The sequence below is a fragment of the Nasonia vitripennis genome (genome assembly GCF_009193385.2).
Source record: "Nasonia vitripennis strain AsymCx chromosome 2 unlocalized genomic scaffold, Nvit_psr_1.1 chr2_random0010, whole genome shotgun sequence".
NCBI classification, from domain to species: domain Eukaryota; kingdom Metazoa; phylum Arthropoda; class Insecta; order Hymenoptera; family Pteromalidae; genus Nasonia; species Nasonia vitripennis.
In genome coordinates, this window is record NW_022279617.1 from 1,445,737 (window position 1) to 1,470,740 (window position 25,004).

General features: G+C 35.9%; 2 protein-coding genes across 13 annotated transcripts in view; both read right to left on the bottom strand.

The window, feature by feature from the left end:
- LOC100115042 (SET and MYND domain-containing protein 4) overlaps nucleotides 1-25,004 on the bottom strand; it is a 656,582-nt gene that overhangs the window by 91,986 nt on the left and 539,592 nt on the right. The gene's annotated exons all lie outside the window — the stretch shown is intronic.
- Nucleotides 695-7,595, bottom strand: LOC107981268. Its single transcript, XM_031925390.1, has 6 exons — nucleotides 7,488-7,595; nucleotides 6,499-6,957; nucleotides 6,266-6,418; nucleotides 5,763-5,927; nucleotides 1,985-2,188; nucleotides 695-1,672 (listed from the first exon to the last, which is right to left on the bottom strand). Exons 3-6 carry the CDS (start codon nucleotides 6,287-6,289, stop codon nucleotides 1,283-1,285), a joined length of 783 nt encoding a protein of 260 aa, XP_031781250.1. The 5' UTR covers nucleotides 6,290-6,418; nucleotides 6,499-6,957; nucleotides 7,488-7,595; the 3' UTR covers nucleotides 695-1,282.

Sequence of the window (25,004 nt, forward strand, 5' to 3'; positions counted from 1 at the left end):
ATAGGCTCGGGTATCCAAAAGTGCTCCGGTTTTCCGCAGAAGATCCGGGCGCACACTCGGCGAAATGACTAAAATTTTACTGATATCAGAGCCCCTAGTGGTCACCGAACGTACTGTATCGCTATGTTTAGCTTTTTACTCGAAGCGGGAGTTCGAATCCTGGAAAGGAAAATTTTTTTTACACATGAACAACGTTTTTATGACATGATATAAAAAAGTATAAATTATGCACAATTTATCTTTCATTGATTTATTTTATGTAGGTATGTTTAATTAAAGGCATCGGAAATTCTTTCTGCGAGTGTTCAAATTACGAATAATTTTAATTTTTTGTTAAATAAAGAAAGAAATTATACTAAATCCCATGCCATACAATAACCTAACAAACGTTAAACAAACAAATTATATCCAAACTAAAACCTTGACTCTCCACGATAAACATATGCTTCTTCGAAAATTATATACTTCAATGTCGTTGTAGCCTATGGCTTAGAGTCACTGCGTGGTAATCCTTTTGACCGGGGTTCAAGTCCACTCGACGTTTTTTTTTCACATGTTCATACCTTTTTTTTAAGTGACAATGAAACGCACATAAATGTGCCAATTATTATAAAATATAAGAATCAACATTTTTTATTTGTAAAAATCAGTTAATAATATTATGATATGTATGGAATAATTTTTTATAACTATATTTTGAGGTAAGTAAATTATATTTCTACTTTTTAGTACATAACAATAAAGTTTATTACACAACAATAAATTACAAATTCTTGCGCTGCTTTTTGGTAGGTATAGAGCTTTTTACTTCTCTTTTTTTCGTTTTTTTTTATCTGCACCGAATCACTGTTTTGGATTGCTATATTTTCGTTATTGTTTGGTGCATATAACAGCTTCGATAATTTTCTTTTTTCTCTCATCGTTTCCTTCTCAATGCAATCATTCTTGTTGGCCTGCTTCGTAATGAAAAGCATTCTCGTAGTGAGGTAAAACGATACCACTCTGTGCGTGAATCTCATTTCATGCTCTTCACAACCAACAAATGGAAGAGGTGTTAAATTTTCTAGAGCATTTGTAATTTCAAACAACGTATCGGTGTTAATATTACCCTCATTAAAAACTTTCAAAGTTGCTCTTTCTAATGCAGAGATTAATAAAAATAGTTTAACAGAAGGCTCACACAAAGAACCTCTTGATTTCATTTTGATAAGCTTGTAATGCTCCGACTCATGATCTTCATTCTCCGATAAATGAAGAGACGCAACGCATTTTTCGCAAATTTCTATTTTTTATTTATTTGTAATAATCTAGCAAAGCGATTACCTTTGCGCGCAACAAATCCTGCTACGTACGCTGTTACGTAGTCTGAAGTTGAGTATTTAAAATAATCATGATCTTCCATGATTTTCGCCGCATCTGGAAGAATATCGGTATTCAGACCTTTGTCGAGGATTGTACCAATTTGAGCATTGCATTGCTGCTGTCTTTCATCGATATTCTGAATATCTTTAATTTTAAGCAGGATATCGATGATTTCGCCGCCCGAAATATTCGACCCTTTCTGTGGCTTCACCAAGGAGTACGTCGAAACCAGCTTATGCATTTGAATAAAAAGGGCCGAATCGGGATAATCATTTGATCCGCAACAATTGCGCATCATTCCAAAGAATCTCTGAAAAAACAAATTCTGTTATTAACATACAAGATGCAATTTTTTCACGAGTATCTCAATATTATATTATTTACATAGAGAGTAGAAGTAGAGACTGTTGCAGATCGAATACAATTGCCGCAATTCGCCTTCGGCTCGGGTCACACTGTGCGATCTGAGGCATTCTTTACTTACTCTCGTAGTGCGCATACTATTTTTTTTTCTCGAGGACCGTAAAATGCGTAGCCGTGTTTCCGATCGGAGGTCTTACAGTACGCACACACTTTACGTGCCGTGAATAAAAATTCATATTATGCATGCTGGAATACGTACTTCTAAATTGTCTTGATTTAACCTGGCAGTCATCAAGTATTTAAAATTGCAGTCCTTAGCCAAAAATCTACAAATTTCCAGCGCTCCTTGCAAGGAAACCTTCAACCCATAGCAAGTTTGATCTGTGATAAATTCGTACTTATTTATCTCCTTCTTAGCTTTACTTTCCCATTCTCGAAGAAAGTGCAAAAAGCTTTCAATATTCTGCAATATATAAAACAATATTATTGTTATTGATAGAATAATATATTTTAAGGTAACGTGTTGCTCTCTGAGCAGCAACGGCAGCGCACTTTTTTCAAATTTGCGCACGCATATACTTAGCAGCAAGGGCAATAAAATGTTTACACCGACAAGTCGACCGCAAGTTCGAGGGAGCAGTTGCTCGATAATTGGAGCGCTTGTACGCGCGCGAGAGATTGCATTTTAAAACAATGAATTGCGCGTAGTAACTATATTATACGTAATCTCTCGCTCTCTCTCTCTCTCTCTCTCTCTCTCTCTCTCTCTCTCTCTCTCTCTCTCTCTCTCTCTCTCTCTCTCTTTCTTTCGTCGGCTGCACGGCGACTACTCAAACGTTTAGCATCGGGTAATTAAAGTTTCATATATATGAATGAAAACACACAAGCGACGACTAATCTATATCGAGAGCAACTTGCATAAGTCGGAGATTTTTAGGAATTTACTACTGCTGCCGTGCGCCTAAAATAAAGAGCGCAAAAGAACAATATATATATATATATATATATATATATATATATATATATATATATATATATATATATATATATATATATATATATATATATATATATATATATATATATATATATATATATATATATATATATATATATATATATATATATATATATATATATATATATATATATATATATATATATATATATATATATATATATACAGGGTGAGTCATTTTAATCTTTAATCTCAATTATCTCGTTGGCAAAGCATGCCAGCGAAAAAAGTTTCGGATAAAAGTTTTAGGATTTTTCCCTAGCTATCTGATGATGACCTTGACAATGTCATTGAGCGTGACCTTCAAGGTCATTTGAAGGTCAAGTCGATTTTTTCAAATAGAAACCCCTACTTTTGGCACCAGAAATGGAAAGAGCGGGAAATTTTACGTTTGAATATGACCTTGCCTTGACCTTGAATTCAATGGTCAAGGTCATTGGTCATGCCGATAACAGTACAACTGGTTAGCTGAACTCGAATGCATTCAAGGAGAAAATGTTACCCACAAAAGTTTTCAGTTTTCTCCCCGGCTGACGAATGGTCACCTTGACCCTGTCGTTAAACAGGATCTTCAAGGGCATTTCAAGGTCAAGTTGATTTTTTGAAATGGAAACCCCTACTTTTAGCCCCATAAATGAAAAGAGACTGACATGCGTTCAAAAATGAAAAAATTTTCAATATTTCCAGAAATTTTCAATATTTTCTAAAATTTTCGTAATTTTTTCAGTTTTCAAAAATTTTCAGTCATTCCATTATTTTGTATTAGTGTCAATTTTCAAAATTCTTCATGTAGTTAAGTCATTCCATTATTTTGTATTAGTGTCAATTTTCAAAATTCTTGATGTAGTTAAGTCATTCCATTATTTTGTATTAGTGTCAATTTTTGAGAGTGAACTACTCTTAACAGTTATGTAGATAGCAAATTAGTGCAGAAAAGCTTAATCGTGTTTTTTACTTCTTGTAAATCGATAATTATTATTGAAAAAAATCTGTTTCCCTGTTTACTGGTCTGTAACAAATTATTTTGATTTTGATCATGGCTGATTATGGTCCCAACGAAATCGTTGATATGATCATGATTTTGGGAGAAAGTCGAAATAATTATGCAGCAGCTGCCAGACTTTATGCTGAACGCTATCCCAATAGGAGACACCCAAGTAATGTTACTATTCAAACCTTAACTCAGAGAGCTCGAAATGGAGCTTTTGTTCGTCAACGCCGTCATCATGAATACGACGAAAACGATCCTCGTGTTATTACCATTCTAGCGATTATTCATCTTGATCCTCACATTAGTACTCGACAAATAGAAAGAGAAATAGGTATACCTCAATCAACAGCATCCCGAATATTGAGAGCGAGAAGATATCATCCTTATCACATAACATTAACACAACAGTTAACTCCAAATGATATGATTTTGCGAGTACGTTTTTGTCGATGGGCAATACGAATGATTCAACAAGATCAAGACTTTTTCAGGCACGTTCTTTTTTCAGATGAATCAACATTCAGAAACACTGGAGAATTGAATAGACATAATTGCCATTATTGGTCAGATGAAAATCCTCATTGGTCCAGGCCCATAGACAATCAACACCGCTGGAGTGTTATGGTCTGGTGTGGAATCATCAATGGCTATTTGATTGGTCCTTATTTCTTTGAAGAGAACGTGAATGGGGTAAACTTTTTGAGATTACTTCGAGACATTTTACCTGAATTACTAGAAAATGTAGACCTAGCCACAAGGCTAAGAATGTGGATCTAATTAGATGGAGCACCACCACATTATGCACGCATTGTTCGTGATTATTTAAACACCCGCTACAATGGCAGGTGGATTGGTCGAGGTGGCCCAGTTGCCTGGCCCCCTCGTTCACCTGATTTAACCCCTCCCGATTTTTACTTATGGGGATATCTTAAGAATGTTGTTTATGCTCAACGGCCAACAACGCGAGATAATATGATCGAACGCATTCGTACAGCTTGTGCAGCAATCCCTCGAGATGTTCTACTTAGAACCATAAGACAATTCAGAGCTCGACTTGATCTTTGCATCCAACAAAACGGCGGTAATTTCGAACAATTAATCAATGGTTAACTCCAGTTAACATTCCATAAAAATACCAAAATAATAACAAAAAGGGAAAAAACAAAAAAAAAACAAATAAAAAAAAATACAAACAAAAAACAAAAAATGGGATGCTAAATCCTTTTGACAACCTCCTCGATGGTGCATCCTGGGTTCGGCTGATGTCAAAGGTAATTTCCGCATAAAAGATGATTTGTTTCCAAAATCACATGTTCGAACGTAAAATTTCCCGCTCTTTCCATTTCTGGTGCCAAAAGTAGGGGTTTCTATTTGAAAAAATCGACTTGACCTTCAAATGACCTTGAAGGTCATGCTCAATGTCATTGTCAAGGTCATCATCAGATAGCCAGGGAAAAATCCTAAAACTTTTACCCGAAACTTTTTTCGCTGGCATGCTTTGCCAACGAGATAATTGAGATTAAATGTATATTATATATATATATATATATATATATATATATATATATATATATATATATATATACTATATATATATATATATATATATATATATAGTACGGTTGAATCGCCGAGCAATTGAAAAAGCTCTTTTGATATATACACAGACAGCCGGCCATGCATTGTTCTATCAGCTGCGAGCGGCTATCGAAAAAGTGCGCGCCAAAAAAATGTGATTCAGCGAAATCGCATAATCAACGCAACAAAAGTCCGATCGGGAGTAACGGAAAACAGATTTCAGCGCATGGTGCACAGAGTGTCTCTTTCTGTGTATTCATATAACCTATACCTGTACATAGGTACACCATATCTAGGTGAAAAAAAGGAGACGCGGAGGAGATAATTCTTTACATAGTATCCTCTGTGTGTATGTGTGTGCGTAAACGTGATATTCATATAGTAAGCGGCTATATATGGATCTCCAAGTTTCATAAAATTTTAAAGAAATTTTTAAATGTTTATACGCACCTTCCACATTTCATTATCTGGTCTTAAGGTGTTCATAGGTGTTCGACTATTCATAGCTGTAATAAGAGCCTTAACCCTTCTACAAAGCTTCATCGATCCCTCACAGTCCTGTAAATCTGGATGCTTATCTTTTAAAAGATCGATTGCATCGGCTACACCAAAAAACTATAAGAAAAGTATAATTTAATATGATATTGTCGTTTAAAATACAAGTCCCAAAGAGTTGCTTGCCACGCGAAGGTGAAGTTGACGCCCGAGCAAAACGAGAACAAAAATCATACGAGTTCGCAATAAACTGTACGTATATCGAATAGTATTATTTTATTGTGCGCGTGTAAATATAAATTTTTAAATCTGTATAACACTAAATTGGCAGCCTTTTCAAACGAGATCAGAATTAGTTATTACAAAATAACAGTAAAAAAATCATTAATAACTGTACTTGTTAATATCCAAATATAGTGTAATATATGTATAATTTAATTTTTATTGATTATATTTACCTGGAAAGCTAAAGCAACATTCATCTTCTGGTAATACTGTGGGTTTATATGTTCTTCTCTTAAATTATAATTAATTTTCAAATTGAAAGCCTTGGGGTTTTCAATGGCCAATAATGCGTACCAATGTTTCAATGACACTGGCCCATCAGGCGTCTGTAAATAATAACCTCTGTAATAATATGAAACGACACTAAACATGGGTCAGGTAAAAAAATAGCTTGTGTGTATCATACTCAGATTTTCGCGTATTTGTTCCGCTTTGAAAAAAAATTCCAGAAGCACTTGATCAAATGGGGAAATCGGAAAAGAACCATAAACGTCTTTGTGGATCAACGATATGTTCAATGCTAACGTTTTGTTCATTATAACACCAAACAAATCCCACATTGACCTATTCCATGACGCAGCATCGTTTGCTATAGCGTCTACTTTTAAGCCAGCTTGTTCGGCTAAAATAATAGCTTCCATCATTATCTGATGGAGAACAGTGCCATTTGCACTTCCCTTGCTTAAAAAGCAGCCTAATGTTTGCACCCATTTTCCTTTGAATGGCTGAAACATGACACCCAATGCATGGTCTCCTTTTTGTTGCTCCTGGTGCTTTGGCGTGTATTTGCCGAGGTTTGTAAATCCCTCCATTTGCAACTTCGCCTTATTAAAAGACAACGTCTTTGATAATCTCATCTCATCAACTAAAAGTATACATAAAAAGAGTAAATACTTATGACTCTAACAATGAACTAACAAATGTAATAAACGATAATTTAACTCCGTCCGAAAATTATATTTTAACACAGTTTCTGAGTAAGACTAGTTTTCGCGGGTACAGTAAACCGTATTAGTGAAATATATGATTTTGCTTCCTCCTAGAGGAAGCTTTGTAATAGTAAAATTTTCGAGTCTCTCTAAAATAGGTTAGAAATACATTCTGAGGTTTGTACAGTTCAAATAACGTGTTTTTAAAAAATGTCCGTATGGATGTGTGTGTGAGTGTATGCATACCGCAATATTTTCGAATCAAGAATATGAATGTCTACAAAATTTGGCATGTTTATCCATTTTTGAATTCTGAAGTGGGGAAAAGAAGTTATTTTTCATTTCACCAACTATATTTTTTTAAGGCCATTTTTTGATTTTTGAAAAGCAATATTTCGCGTTTTTTCAATCATCCCATTAATACAAACAATTCAGCTTTAATGCATTTGAAAGAGAATTAAATTACCTTCCTTTCCTCGTTTGACCCTCCAGATCGACCGCACCGTTCGGCAGCAAAAGCAAAAATGGTGATTTTTTCAAAATAAGGCATATCTTTGAAACGAAATATCAGAACCTCGCAAAAAAAAAATACCATGATAGGTTATGAGTCAAGCTATGTACCACAGAAATTTCAATGTATTTGACTACGTAGTTTTCGAGTTAAAAATCGAAAACTGAAAAAAAATGAGTTTTCTATGTCCAACGTTTACGAGAGTAAAAGGCTTCAATTTATCTACAATTTCGTGAAAAGGTAGATTTTTTATGCATCTCGGCTAAGTTCATTGCGCAGCTTTTAAAACCCCATTGTTCTCAAGATATCGATGATTCAAATTTTTTTTATTTCTTGTATCTTCAAAACTAAACGGTTAAACTCTTCCAAATTTTTTATTGGTTTACCACAACGAAAACTAATTGCTGTTAAAATTTCAAGTGATTTTGTTGATTGGTTCATGAGTTATGAGCCAATCTCTAAAAGCCGATTTTAATATACTATTTACTTTTCGCGAATAAGTTTTTAAAGAGGGGATATTCTTGATTACAAGCCTGATGTTTCTATTTTGTAAATATATACGTATTTTTACAAAAAATTATTGCATGAGATAACTTACCACGCACATCGCGTTCATCCATTTTATCTGTTTTTTTCTTTAATATTTTAAACATATTGTTGTCGAAACCATATGTACCTTTAATTGATTTCAGATAACGACTCAACGTCTCTAAACAAGGCAAAGCTAACATTGTATGCGAGCGTAAATGATTATAAGTCTTACGACTTTTTATGCGTAGGAGCAAACATTCGTAAATCCATTGATTGGTATATCGAATGCCTCTCGCATCTTTGATTTTAGCTGCATTAAAGCACGCTTCAACAGCAATTTTCTGGCTGTCAGGTAACTGCTCGCAAGTTTTCGTAAGAGCGTCACGATTAGCCTTCGCACACTTATCTTTGATGACTTTCATCTGTTCTCGTAATAATTTAATCTAAAACGAATGATTATAAAAATAAAATGACCTTATGTACCAGCGCAGTAATATATCTAACATAAATTTACGTACCCGTTTTTGAAGCCTCACTGATTTTCAATGAAGGCTTTAGATTTTTGTACCATAAATTAATCGACGCTCTCTAATTTTACGGAGTTTTTCTCGTACATTTACTTGCCTCTTTAAATTCATGCTACTTTTATAGCAATACAAACAATATTTTTTTATTGGTCCAGGCGACGATTTACTTTTTTTTAAAAAAGAAAATAAAATGAAGCTACGATTTATATACGCAATTTAAAAATTGTACATAGGTATAGTAAGCATACCTTTGCACGTCGTTAGTCCTCTGGCAAGGAAACACGTTATTCGAAACAAATGATATTAACTGTTTAATATCCTCTATATTTTTCAATTCTGTGGTGCTGTTAATATCAATTAATTTCTCCTCAATGTACTCCTAAAAATAAGAATAAATATAAAAATGTAAAAAATTTGACAATTTTCCGTTCTATGAACTCAGGATGATTATCTGGCATACAGAACTCGAAATTAATCACGTGCAAACAAGGTTAATTGTTGCGTGTACGTGGGGGAACAACGTTGTACAATGTACAATTGAGTATACGTGCAGTCGTACTTTGCCGCCAGCAAAGCTGCCTATCGATGATTTTAATACTTATTAATACTGTACCGATGACTGCTTTCGGCTGTGCGCGTATATTCTCGGTAGCGCGCAGCCGCAGTAATAAGTAGACAAAAGCATATACTATTTGAAATTTCAGCGTATACACAGCCATAAGCCTAAGTGGTGGTGCATCAAGATTTTCGTTAGCAGCAGTCCTCGTAAAGTTTTCGAGAAATAATCAGCAAATCGGACTTTGCATTCGCCACTCGCTTGGCGCTTGCTCTCTGATGCTTCTTTATTGTGAGAAAGACTAGCTGCACTTTTTGTCCTCGCGCTCAGCTTTTACTCATGCGCGCTTAAATCGCCAGAGCAAGTTGCGCAAGATTGTTCGCGCGCGAAATCGAATCTGCGATAAATTTAGCGCTTGCGCCTAACTCGGCGATTCCTCCACTGGCATGTAATTGTCCGCAGGTATAATAATAAGCGGCGCGACCAACGCGGATCGCGGATAAGCGTTAAACCGTTAAAAAGCAAGCCAGCTCTCGGCCGCTGCCACCGACGCTGCTTTCAAAAGGCTTCTGTCTATCCGCGAATTACTATCTTTGTGTGTATATAAACTTGGGCGCAAAACTTCCGTTTACGTTTGTGCAAACTCAGAGCTGACAGTTGCCAAAGTTTTATATATAATATACGAATTACATTAAGATATGCTATGTTTCTTGGTTTTGTACTTGTTCTACATATATACGAGCAATGGAGCCCCTTTATGCAAAGAAAATAAAATCACCAAAAGTAGATCGACTCTCTCGACTCACGCACTGGCTGACTCTAGATAACTTATAACTTATATGCTCATCAATAGAAGCGACATACAAAAAAAATGTGGGTTACATTCTATTGATATTGATTCCAATACAAAGCTTCCTCTATAAGGAAGCAAAAAATGCAAGAAGAATTGACAACCTGCTCCTTTTTGAAGTTGTTAAAAAAATATTAAAGGGAAAATATTAAGCGATGATAGGCATCGGCATCGACAGCTTAAGCAACATGCGAAAAGAGTATAAAACGAGAGACGAAATAGCGGCGGCGGCGAATGAACGAGTCTGAGAGATACACTCAAGTGTGTGCGTGCACTTGCCGAGGAATTACACGGCTTTTGACAGACGTTGACGATTGCAGTATTATATAGTATATATACGGCGGTGCGGGCCGATTATGGCGCAATTACGCCGGCGATTGTTATTTAACGTCATTTAATGACGTTAGTCAATGACGTCATAAAATGACGTTATTATCTTCAACAGGGTAATAATCGCTGGGGTGAGCCGCCGACCCCCCCCCCCCCTCCCGGGGGAGCGATGTTATAATATTTCCGTAGCAAGCTCTTTTCCATTCTTTCGGGGTTGCTAGCCTCGGATTAGTACCAGTACCAGTACCACCTCGTTAACAAAATGCGTGTATTCATGATATACACATATCGTAATGTGCCACACAATCCCACACCTGACCGCTAGATCAAATTCACGCGTATTATACATATACCAGGTGGTTTATAATCGAAAGGAAATCAGTAAAATTGAGCGAGGAACGTGCCCGAAAGAGAAAAGCATTGAAAAGCGCGCATTATTGTATTTAAATTAAAGTCGCGCGCATAGTTTTTAGTCAGTTAATTATTGCGTAATTTCATTGAAAAATAGCGCCGTGTGCTTCTTGTTTGCATGTATACATATCGCTTGCAATTCAACGTCAATTAAAAGCAGTTTCAATATAAATTACGACACACGGACCGATAAAGCTGCGGCATATCTGCCGATGTTTTACATGCGCGGCAATTTTAAATCTACAGCTGCTATGGAGCTCGTTCGGGTTGCTCGAGACCGTGTTATATAGATGCGTAAATAAATTTAAATATATAAAAGAAATATATTTCGACTATATACCCGCACTTTTTATTTCTATTGGCCCTATTAAGTAGTGTTATTTAGACTTACGTTAACCTTCATGTTAGAAAAAAGAACTATTCGTTTATTTATTCTTGAATAATTTTTTGCCCATTCTGACCACATAATAAATTCCACTCCTGCACAAATAACTTAAGGTATCCATGTTGCTGGTAATGGTATTGATTGTGGATTCCCTTCTAAAATTTTACAGATTTGCGAGAATGCCGATGAAGTATCTGTAACTCGTTAAATATTATAACTGCGATTCATTTAATTAAAATAATACGAATTTTGCTCCTTTGGGCATAATCCTCACCTTGCTGGTTGCTATTAACATTATCCGTTACTTCTGAGATTTGTATGCAAGGAAGATCCTCAATATTGCGTTTTCAATTGTTGTTAATATTGGGGTTGATATTGCAATATTTGCATTTTCCAATATATTACTGTAATCTTGCAAATTTTCAGGTACTACTTCAAGTGCCGTGATGACTTTATTCAGATTAAATTTGTAATTAGCAGTTGTATTTATAGACAATTAAATTAAAATTATTCTTATTAAGTATATACCTATATTCTGTATACCTTCATTACTTTGGTTTGCATTACATGACGATGAACAAGGAATTGCAGAGGTCGTAGGCTTTGAAGATTCGAATGTAACGCAATTGTGTATGGATTCCGATGTATTCCGGATATTATCTGCATTATTTTGCAATAACTTTGATACATCTGAGTTTGAGCCACTTCCTACCATTATATATTTTATTAGGATTGAAACTTTAACGTGTTAAAACTTAGCTATGGTGCGCCTACTTTGTAAGACATCCGTAACAGGAGCTCGAACAGGACATTCGAAATAATACTTGTTTGGCTTATTTTTCGTGTCTATAGCGGGGAAAATGCATGGTACCGAACCTTTTTTTAATGTGGCCCTGACTCTTTTCATTTCGAATGTAGTACCGTCTGGCATCGACTGTCTAAAATGGGTTATTACATCCTCTTTTTTGAAATGCAGCTGACACACTGCATGATTTTTCTGTTTACAGATGTGGACTTGAATAAAGCTAAATTGTCGTCGCTCTTTGGAAGGACTCTTTTTGTAGTGCAGCCGGAAATAAAACACGACATTTTCGTAATAAAAATACGACAAACTTCACATAATCATAAATATATGCACACTTTTTAACGTATCACTTAAATGCAAAAAAATGAACTGCTGCCCAGATTAGAAGTATAAGAACCTTTCTTTCGAAGGACTAAGAAAGTACTGGCAAGTTAATGTTTACATCTGCCGATGTTCAACTAATATTCCATGAAACCCGTGGGCACTCTACGTTTTTGCGAAAAATATGCGCATTGCGAAAAGAAATACTATTTTCTTTTTCTTGGATTAAGAACGTTCGCTATGTTTTGTCATATATTTCGTCATATATGTATAATGTATATTTTTCGTTGCGCATAATTACAATTTCTTATTAAATATTACAATAAACTTAAAATAATGTAGAAGTATAATAAATAAACTTACCTGTAAATATATTGTTATACCAAATATATATATATCATAATATTATTAACTGATTTTTAAAAATAAAAAATGTTGATTCTTATATTTTATAATAATTGACACATTAATGAGCGTTTCATTGTCACTTAAAAAAAGGTATGAACATGTGAAAAAAAAACGTCGAGTGGACTTGAACCCCGGTCAAAAGGATTACCACGCAGTGACTCTAAGCCATCGGCTACAATGACATTGAAGTATATAATTTTCGAAGTAGCATATGTTTATCGTGGATAGTTAAGGTTTTAGTTATATTGTATATAATTTGTTTGTTTAACGATTGTTGGGTTATTGTATGGCATGGGATTTGGTATAATTTCTTTCTTTGTTTAACCAAAAATTAAAATTATTCGTAATTTGAACACTTGCAAAAAGAATTTCCTACACTGATGGAAAGAATCGTTTGCGAGAAAGTCCTCAATCATTTGATTAGCGATTTTTTCAAATATTTGCCACAAATTAATATTTTTTAATAACCAACAAATATTCATTAACAGTTAATGCGCGATTACTTCTTATGGCAAAAAATAGTTGCTGCAAATGAATCGTTTCTTAACTATTAATGCCTATTTATTTGGCTGAATTTAAAGTCACACTCGTTAACTATTAAGTCGGCGACATTATGCCAAATGATTCTTTCTATCAGTGATATGCCTTTAATTAAACATACCTACATAAAATAAATCAATGCAAGTTAAATTGTGCATAATTTATACTTTTTTATATTTCTATCATGTCATAAAAACGTAGTTCATGTGTAAAAAAAAATTTCTTTTCCAGGATTCGAACCCCCTCTTTGAGTAGAAAGCTAAACATAGCGATACAGTACGTTTGGTGGCCACTAGGAGCTCTGAAATCAGTAAAATGTTAGTCATATCGCTAAGTGTGCGCGCCGATCTTCTGCGGAAGATGCGGGTAACTCTCAGTGTACGGAGTTGGGTCTCCTTCTATTAATCCCAATATAAAAGACTTAGAATTATTTCGAATCGTTTCTATACTTATAAAATTTCGAGTCAGGCACGATATCGTATCTTAAAGCGTATCAGTCCTACACTTGTCATAAATTCAAAGACTTGTCAAATACTGATACAAATTTCGAACTAGAGCAGATATCGCAAATTCAAGCGTATCTACTTAAAATCTTATTTTATTCATTTATTTTGTGACACACACAATTACACGGCTTTAAATATTAATTATGATACACTTAGAATAAAAGTGGATGAATTTCTGGATTCGGGACCAAACTGAATTTAAAGTACAACTCATTTATGCACTCATAGTTAAAAAAAAAGTATCGAAATTTTGCATTTTTTCTTTTAAACGTCGCCATATTGGATTTTTGAGTGAAAAATACGCAATTCTGATACCAGAAATGGAAAGTAGAGAAAAAAATACTTCAGAAAAAGTATGTTTGCTTTGAATATATTCGTGGAATATGTGATAGATTTACGGTTGAAAATAGAGTTACGATTTCTCTGTTTTGGACGTTAATGGGTTAAAACCGCCAACGTTCAAAGCCGACAGCAAAGAAAAACCTATGCGGTGTTTACGCGATCTCAAAAGATATATTGATGTTTTGAATGTAGACGGCGACGAAATGAACATAATAATTAGCCAAACATTAGAAAACACGGCTTCCTCGTGGTTCGATATTACACAGCAAACAATTAACACTATATCCGATTTCGAGAAAAAATTTAAATCGCGATTCTGGAACGAGGATATTCAAGATGAGTGGTCTTGGAAAGTAGAATACAACCAATATAATACTGGTTCAAAATACTCTCATCTCGAATATGCTACGTACGTCTGAGGATTCGCCCAAGACTTAGAACGAAATTTCTCGGAAGCCGAGCTTGTACGAAAAATGTCCAATCATTTCGACTGGGATATTCGGTTCAACGTAAAATCACAAAATATTACTTCTCAAGATAAATTTTTCAAATTACTTGCATTTAAAGATAACGGTCACAGTCAAAGACAATCCATATCCATAAGAAAAAAACAAATCCTGATGATTCAAATACAGAAACCTCTGGCAATTATCAATCAAGGAAACCTACAAATCAACAAGCAAATTTTCAAAAGAAACCTCCACAAACACAAATTTTGATTGCAACCGAGGCGAAAGCGAGTGACACAACAAAAGCCCCTGCTAAATAAACGGGTACAAAACCCAAAACAATACCCTGGTAGCCGCGTTCCCGAGAAAGTACCTGGAAACTACAGAGATTTTTCAAATCTAGCAGGTTTCCAGAGTAGAATCTAGATGAAAACCTCGGTAGAATTTTTTCTCCGCTATGAATTGTTCATATAACCTTATTTTTCACACCAATGATCCTGCTCTTCATTGACATTGTTTGAAAATATTCATACATTGATGAATATATATACCCTATAAATTCATCTACAATGTCTTTTAAAGGGGAAACATGATTTTTAAGGTGCACATTAATAGTGAAAACCTAACCCTACACATGCATGCTCTCAAACATTACAGTATGTACAGCAGTGTGTACTGACTAACTTTGTATTATTCAAGTACAATCACTGTGTCAAAAGTGTCATCGATGCTCAAAGTCACCAATGATGAGGTTTGCACAGGTATTTCAAATCTCATCAGTATGCGAGCGCAGTCACTGTCAACCACCAAATCTCTCATAATCATGCTAAATCCATGATATTGAAGTTTGATGTCTGTTCTTTTGCATTAAGACTTGTTAAATTATTTAGAAACAGCCTGCTATCTCAGTTTTTACTTAACAGTCTTGGTTCAGCTTTGCACCCTGAACTCTATGGCTTTGGCGGCAAAAATACAGGTGGGTCTATACATGAAAGTTGAATTCAACTTAATATACTGTTTCAACATGCCAATACAAATTAAGTTGCAAAATTTCAGACCTACAGGTATGATAGTTTTCAAGTGAGAGCAAAATCAAATTTTTATTGATTTCGATTACTCTTTTCACAGTTTTATATTGGCTCTCATTCTGCTGTATAACATAGCAGACAGCCTCTACAATACGCGTCATATATATAGTATATACTTCTAGTATGCCTGTGCCTGGCCTGAACCGTACGCGCATGCGCAAAAAATTAAGATAACTTCTGCTACTCGGGTTTCAGCTTAGAAACTACGCATATTTCTCGACGGATTCAAAGACACTTGGGGATTGTCAAAAAACCAATAAAAGTTGTTTTTTGTGCCTCAGACAATAATATAAATAAAATTCCAAATACACAAGAAGCAACAAATTTCAATTTGCACGATTTTTAACAATCCTCGAGAGGATTTATTATATGAATCGGACAATAACACTACAAACGATAAAATTTGTGCTTGCCCGGAAATTACAATTAAAATCAACAATATTCCAGTAAAAGCCTTAATTGACAACGGTAGCGAAGATACATGTATTTCTGAAAATTTTTACAATTCTAACCTAGAAAATTTTTAAAATGTTGTGACTTTGCCTATCGTAGGTACTATAATCAGAGGTGCGACGGGATTAAAATCGACTCGGTTAAATAAACAATTGATGTGCCCTACAGAAATCGGTACTTATACAAAAGACTTGATTTTCTTATAGATACAAAATGCGATGAAATAACAATTCTGAACAAAAGCTAATAAGTTCAAATTATATATATATATATATATATATATATATATATATAAAATTAAAATGGTGGAATGAGTGAGGGAAGTTTGGGTGAATAATTCAACGCAAAACACAATGAAGTTCGCGGGAGAAAAAAGGCGACTTGCCGCGGCGTAAAAACTCTCACGGAGTAGAGAGAAAAGCCGGGACAAGCCTATAGCTTTATTTTAGAAATAAGGAAATTAGACAAAGAAAAGTGACTCCAGGATATAATAAACAAAAAGAGAGAAACGCGATTACAATGTACGCTTATACAAATAAAAGAGAGACTCTACTATAGACAACAACAGAGAAAGAAACGCAAGTAGCTTAATTCTATCGCTGCGAGGTACCTTTCACACGCTGGAGAGCTCTCCTACCTTATTCGCAGAACGAGACGTGGACGGCGCGACGTAAAGCCCTGGCCGCACGTTAGTGGGATGCACCTTCCTCGGTCGCAGGATGCCTCGACGTCTCGAAGGAACCAATCCTGGACCACGGGCAGGCCTTTTCAGCCCTGCCGTGTAGGTAGCAATCGCCGGGTGGAGATCGACACGGCGAGGAAGCTCTCACGTGGCCGAAATCCAAACACCCCAGATAACGTCGGCGCATTGATGGCAACATGTTGACATGCATGGCCGCACGCGTGACCGCTCTGTACCCCGGCTTTTTGCCGTCAAATGCTCGTCATATGCCGCACGCCAGAATTGGAGAAAACGCAAAAGCACGCATGTCAGCAATTTTCCATTATTTTGCTTCTTATGCGGGGTCAACATGCAAGCACGGAGCTTTTTTATGCGCTCTTTCGGCGGGGTATCCCTAACCTATATAAAGAGGTTTTAAAATTTATTTTCAAACAAGAAAAATTAAAAATGAATTTAAAAATTGATTTATTAAAAATACATAATAATAAATATCACATTACAAACGTAGATATACAAATCACGAACGTAAAACAATCAACCTAAAATAGAATCGCAAATTTAAATAAAATATTGAAAATACTGGAATGCAACAATATGTTTAGGTCTTAATGATAATAATCACTTTGTCTTTTAGCTTAGTTTATTAATAAGAATTTTAAGTTTTAAGTGCTCCGGTAGCTTTTATTGATATAGACAGGCCAATGACAAAGTAATTATTTCATTTTGGACCTACAATACAGCAGAAAACATATTCATATTGAGGACTCATAGATCCTCTTTATCTATATTTATGAAACACTGGCAGTGGACTCTTAAATCTTCATGTTAGTGAGTCCTCGATGAAGATCCTTAGCTCCTGGCGAAGAAAACGAGCAGTACTCATGTCCTGCAGCGACATCCAGCATGGCTTGGAGGGTTTTTCATTATATACACCTCCTGGCCACCTAATTTAGCCTCATTGCTCATTCCTGTAACTGCAAAAAATTATTGTAAAAAACTGTTGAGAGCAACAGAGTAAAAAAAATTAGGTGCACACTACACATATGATATAGGCGAGTAAGTAATAGTAGAAAGAAAATTAAATTTTTTGTTTAGGTGTGAGGGGGCCCCGACCGCGCCCTTCTCTGCGAGGCTCATCCACTTTCGTAGCCCCTCCAGCGCTTTCTTACATATATACTAGTGTCTAGAATAAATTAGTTAAAATTACAAGCAAATACAACAAATTTAATTTTAATTCAAAACGATTACAAACAAGTAAACTACCGAAACTGTAAAAAAGCGCTATTATAAAATAAAAAACGGACATCAATGAATGAAATTGAAAAAGAATAAAAAGTAGTTCGATGTCTGTTTTTTATTTCCTGTGAGAAAACATGACAATAATAAATAAATAAATGAATAAATAAATTGAAAAAAGGAGGAGAAAGTGCAAAACTATAAACATATTAAACTATAATCACAACCTTTCTCCGCCTTTTATAAACCTGTACACGGGATCGTCCTCCTGATCCAAATACTCGGTTGCCCAATCGTCTTCCTCATTGATGTTGGCGTCTTTATTTGCCTCATTCTCTTCGGTGCGGTCATCCTTCTCGTAGTCGTTACGGTCTTCGGGGTGATGTTCAGGAATGCTCTCTTCACTGTGTTCCTCAGTCCTGAAGTCATGATAGCCACCGATGCCGAAATCATCTCCACCACCGCCGTTGAAATCGTATCCATCGTACGGAGGATAATCGCCGTCGTCCAGTTCATCTTCTCCGTTGCCCTCTCCACCGACGTCCAGTCCATCTTCGCCGTTGCCCTCTCCACCGATGCCCTATTCGTCTTCGCCGTTGAGTTCTCGACCGACGTTATCATAGTTGTTGTCACCGTTGTTGCCGTAGTCATCGTCTGGATTGTCGAATCTCTGGTTGTTGCCAAGGATGCCTTCATTCTCCCTTCATTTATCTGTAAAATATAAATTATTACAATATTAGACCGAATGCAGGAAATAAAGGCTATACTAACGCTTATACCAGTGATCTTATTGACCAGCTAAGACATATCAATCAAGTGAGTCGCTGATTTATCAATTTTTTTATATCGATTCATTTAAACATAGTTTAGCTCGGGATAATTGTTTCATAAAGAAGAGACAGCAGACTTTTTCTGCGCGCATAGTTCACAACCGCTATTATACGTTTATAACGTTCAAAAATGCAAGCTTTATATATACGTGACGCTTTTCTTTATATGGGCAAGTGCGTTCTTGAGAAAAATGGATGCGAGTTTTATGCTTTTAAATCTACTAAAATCACCAATAATCAGCATCAAGCAACCATCCAAGCGCCTGCTTTAATGTTCCTTTTTTAGTGTTCACGGTGTTCAGCAGCCTTTTTTAGTGTTCACGGTGCAGTTTTCGACCCGAGGAAGCAGCAGCATTACGGAGGATCCCTCGTCGTAAAATTTTTTCATTCGCTTTTCATTGTAGAGATAAGTATAAATAAATTAAGTTTTGCGAGGTTAGGGTTGCATCAATTTAGTTATTTTTTTCATTGTAACTTTCGTTCACTAGCATTGAACAGATTTTTATAAAATATCTTCACATATTTTAATATTTAATCATTCTAATTTAGAGTTGCAAGAGTCATTTGTAAAATTTTTTTTAATTCCATTAATTATCTAAACTGGAAACTTGCAATTACAGTTATTGGTTTATTGTAGTGTTAAATATTGTTAGATAAAGAATGTATAGATTAAAATCAATTCCTTGCAGTCGTAAACCATTAGAAGATTGTTCACCAGACCATAGAGCCCGTATAACTCGATTATTAGAGAGAGAGAGCACGTAAAGATCATTTTAGTAATGTTAGATCTAATGTACAAGTTGTACCTGAAAAAGTTACAGATACCGTGTCTGATGTTAAAAGTACAGTAGATCATTCTGATGTTAGTGAACGTAGTAACTTCAATGAATTTTCTCCTAATATCAGCTTGTCGCTCAATGATATGGTCCATGAGTTTGGATCTCCAGATGAATTTAACAATACAATAAGTGAAAGTGACTCTAGTTCAGTATGTGGTGAATCAGATAGCATAGAAGATTTTGAAAGTAGATTAGCTGTTGCTTTTACTGAATCCAATATGTCTCACATGCAAGCAAGATGCGTTTTGCAAGCTCTTAAAACACATAAATCCTTTTCAGCTCTACATGTGGATCCTCGAACCATCCTCAAAACTCCAGCTCATGCTGCTTCGACTGATCAGGTAGCTGGAGGCGAATATATTCATCTTGGTGTCGAGCAGGGTCTTGTTCAAATTCTTCTAGAGACTCCTGCAGACGAAATCCCTGACATTCTTGAAGTTGATTTGAGTACGGATGAGGCATCGCTCGATAAGTCAAGTAAGGTTTTGATGTGGCCTATACAAATTAGTATAGCCAACATCCCAAGAAGTTCTCCACAGATTGTTGGTGTTTTTAAAGGTTCAAGAAAACCTACTAGTGCTTCTGAGTTTCTCAAACCATCTGTTGACGAATTGCTTAGAATAATTCAAACTGGCATTGTATTTAATTTTAAACAAAAATTTGTTGATTTAAGGTGTTTTGTAGCAGATGGTCCTGCTCAGCCTTTGTTTTAGGCCATTCTGGACACAGTTCTCGAGCACCCTGCTCTCGGTGTAAGGTGAGAGGAGAATGGATTCGAGCAGGAGTAATGGTGTATAGAGGAACTGATCATCCTCTTCGCACACAAGAAGGATATTCTCTACGGATAGATAGTGATCATCACAAGACTGAAAGTGCTATTGCTGCTTTACCCTTGAATGCAGTTTCGAATGCAGTTTCGAATACAGTGTTCGACTACATGCATTTAGTGTTGCTTGGTGTGATGGCAAAAATTTTCCAAGGAATCATCGATGGCAGATTTGTGAAATCAGCTAAACTTTCTCCAAATAATATTAAAGTTTTAGGTGATCGATTAGCACTAGTGGAGAAGTATTGTCCTCTGGATTTTGCTCGGAAGCCTGTCAATATTGACAAGTATGACAAATTCAAAGCCACTGAGCAATGCCAAATCCTTCTTTACACTGGGCCTGTGATATTTCTTGGTTTAACGAATTCTGCTGTTTATGAGCATTTTCTTTTGCTACACACAGCAATCAGAATTCTTGTCAGCCCTTCGTGTTCTATAGAATCTATCAATTTTGCTGAAAAATGCATAAAATTGTTTGTTGAATCTGCTCCTGATGTTTATGGTATAGAATTTCTTTCGTACAACACTCATGGACTGTTACATCTTGCTGACGATGTCAGATCATTCGGACCATTGGATGGCTATTCTGCTTTCCCGTTTGAAAATAATATGACCTATTGCAGAAAATTGTGCAGGAAGCCAGGTCAACATTTGCAACAGATTGCAAATAGGCGAATGGAAGATTGTCGAGTCAATCGCCATAAGAGAGTTGATAGTACAATGTTCAAATTCGTTGGAAGACATTCGAAAGGACCTTCTCTACATAATAGCAACTTTGATGTACAGAAAAGTTGTTAAAGGGCCACTTCAATTATCAATTCTTCAGCAAGATAACACCATTATTCTTCAAAATGGATCAATCTGCGTCGGTCAAAACATAATTGAAATTCCAGATGATGGTTGCTACTTGTTGGTGAAGTCTTTTGTTTCGTTTCGTTTCGTTTCGTTTCAGTAGAAGATTTTTATAATCTTCCTGTGGCTTCTTCAGAGATTGGTGTTTTTCTTTGTTCACAGCTATCTTCTACAGTCTCCCTCGTTAGTTTTAATACAGTAAAAGCAAAATGTTTTAGAATGCCATACTGGCCACAGCTTGCAACAACAGATAATCAATCTGAATTATTCATTGTTGTTGAAATTTTGTCTTCTCATCAGTCTTTGTAGTGCTACTTACAAATCTTTTTTGTTATTTAAGAAAATACATAGCATTAATATTTTCATTAGAAATTAATGATAAAAATATATAATTTAGATGGGTCCAAAAAAAACCAGGGAGCTCTACATCCAGATGAAGCAGCAAGGATGCTCCGTCAAAAGATGGCATCATTATCAGGAGGCAGAAACCCCGAGAAAAGGAAGGATGAAAGAGCCTTCCAGACAATGAGCCATGTTGACAGGAGAATCAGTCAACAGCAGCAGCATCACGGAACGCCGCAATCACACCCACACGCATCAGGAAACCGACAGCAAGACCAACAACACGCACATCAACACTCATCTCATAATCAGATTACACAACAAAAACAACACGCTCATCAACACACATCACACAATCAGCATACACAACAAAAACAACACGCACATCAACACATATCACACAATCAGCATACACAAGACAAACAACACGCAAATCAGCACATATCACGAAACCAGCATGCACAAGACACTAGACAACGCCTACTGAATGATCCTCACATCCCGTCACACACATCCTCATTCAAACAACCTTTATCACGCGCATCCTCATCCATTCAAACTCAACGCGCACACTCACAATCACACATGCAATTGCCATCAGCACAAATTGACAAACTTACACCTTTGAAAGGTTTACAGGCACCACCTCTCGGTTCGAGTACGCCCAAGCGTGATCCACGTGAATCATCAACATCGACGTTCAACAAGTCTCGGCCCAAATTCACGATGCCCCACGGAGAAGCCCCACGGTGAAATGAAGCAGGCGAAAACAGCATAATTGCAGAGCAACAATTACGTCCATCTTCTCGTACTAATAACCCAGGTAAATTAGTTATGTACAATCAAAAATGATGCATTAGTCATGGTATTCATGATATTTTTTATATTTTTGATAGCTACGTCATATGAAACCAGCAACTCTTCAGCACCGCCGTTAAATCTACAAAGGCCTTCATCGTCAAAAATCGAGTACATTTATTTCCTGTGAAATGTAATGTATAAAAATGTGCCTATAATGCGTTCCTCTCTTTCAAATCTTCAGCTTGATTCTTCAAAAGTTGACTAATTTGGAAGAATCTTCTAAGTAAGCAAGCAAGCTTTTATTGTATAACATTATTAGTTTATTTTTCACAATAATTTAATAGCACTAAAATTTGTAATTATTTTATAGAAATATTGAAAATACCTTGAAAGCCACCGAAGAACGAATGAAGTAAAATTTGTTCAAGTTTTACTTATGAATCTAATACTGAAGTTATTGGAGAAATGTACTAACAAAATTTCGTTCAATTTCAGTGAATATGGAACAAGATTAGAAAATTTGGAACAAACTGTGAAGTGACACAAGACATTTTCTGGCTGGCAACGGGCAGAGGGACTCTACCGGACCTTGGATGCTCCGTTATTATATTGCTCTTGCTCTAAAAATTGCGCGACGATCGACGGAAGAATCGTAGATTTCCGCGCATTTCGCAGCACCGAACATTAAAGCAGGCGCTTGGATGGTTGCTTGATGCTGATTATTGGTGATTTTAGTAGATTTAAAAGCATAAAACTCGCATCCATTTTTCTCAAGAACGCACTTGCCCATATAAAGAAAAGCGTCACGTATATATAAAGCTTGCATTTTTGAACGTTATAAACGTATAATAGCGGTTGTGAACTATGCGCGCAGAAAAAGTCTGCTGTCTCTTCTTTATGAAACAATTATCCCGAGCTAAACTATGTTTAAATGAATCGATATAAAAAAATTGATAAATCAGCGACTCACTTGATTGATATGTCTTAGCTGGTCAATAAGATCACTGGTATAAGCGTTAGTATAGCCTTTATTTCCTGCATTCGGTCTAATATTGTAATAATTTATATTTTACAGATAAATGAAGGGAGAATGAAGGCATCCTTGGCAACAACCAGAGATTCGACAATCCAGACGATGACTACGGCAACAACGGTGACAACAACTATGATAACGTCGGTCGAGAACTCAACGGCGAAGACGAATAGGGCATCGGTGGAGAGGGCAACGGCGAAGATGGACTGGACGTCGGTGGAGAGGGCAACGGAGAAGATGAACTGGACGACGGCGATTATCCTCCGTACGATGGATACGATTTCAACGGCGGTGGTGGAGATGATTTCGGCATCGGTGGCTATCATGACTTCAGGACTGAGGAACACAGTGAAGAGAGCATTCCTGAACATCACCCCGAAGACCGTAACGACTACGAGAAGGATGACCGCACCGAAGAGAATGAGGCAAATAAAGACGCCAACATCAATGAGGAAGACGATTGGGCAACCGAGTATTTGGATCAGGAGGACGATCCCGTGTACAGGTTTATAAAAGGCGGAGAAAGGTTGTGATTATAGTTTAATATGTTTATAGTTTTGCACTTTCTCCTCCTTTTTTCAATTTATTTATTCATTTATTTATTTATTATTGTCATGTTTTCTCACAGGAAATAAAAAACAGACATCGAACTACTTTTTATTCTTTTTCAATTTCATTCATTGATGTCCGTTTTTTATTTTATAATAGCGCTTTTTTACAGTTTCGGTAGTTTACTTGTTTGTAATCGTTTTGAATTAAAATTAAATTTGTTGTATTTGCTTGTAATTTTAACTAATTTATTCTAGACACTAGTATATATGTAAGAAAGCGCTGGAGGGGCTACGAAAGTGGATGAGCCTCGCAGAGAAGGGCGCGGTCGGGGCCCCCTCACACCTAAACAAAAAATTTAATTTTCTTTCTACTATTACTTACTCGCCTATATCATATGTGTAGTGTGCACCTAATTTTTTTTACTCTGTTGCTCTCAACAGTTTTTTACAATAATTTTTTGCAGTTACAGGAATGAGCAATGAGGCTAAATTAGGTGGCCAGGAGGTGTATATAATGAAAAACCCTCCAAGCCATGCTGGATGTCGCTGCAGGACATGAGTACTGCTCGTTTTCTTCGCCAGGAGCTAAGGATCTTCATCGAGGACTCACTAACATGAAGATTTAAGAGTCCACTGCCAGTGTTTCATAAATATAGATAAAGAGGATCTATGAGTCCTCAATATGAATATGTTTTCTGCTGTATTGTAGGTCCAAAATGAAATAATTACTTTGTCATTGGCCTGTCTATATCAATAAAAGCTACCGGAGCACTTAAAACTTAAAATTCTTATTAATAAACTAAGCTAAAAGACAAAGTGATTATTATCATTAAGACCTAAACATATTGTTGCATTCCAGTATTTTCAATATTTTATTTAAATTTGCGATTCTATTTTAGGTTGATTGTTTTACGTTCGTGATTTGTATATCTACGTTTGTAATGTGATATTTATTATTATGTATTTTTAATAAATCAA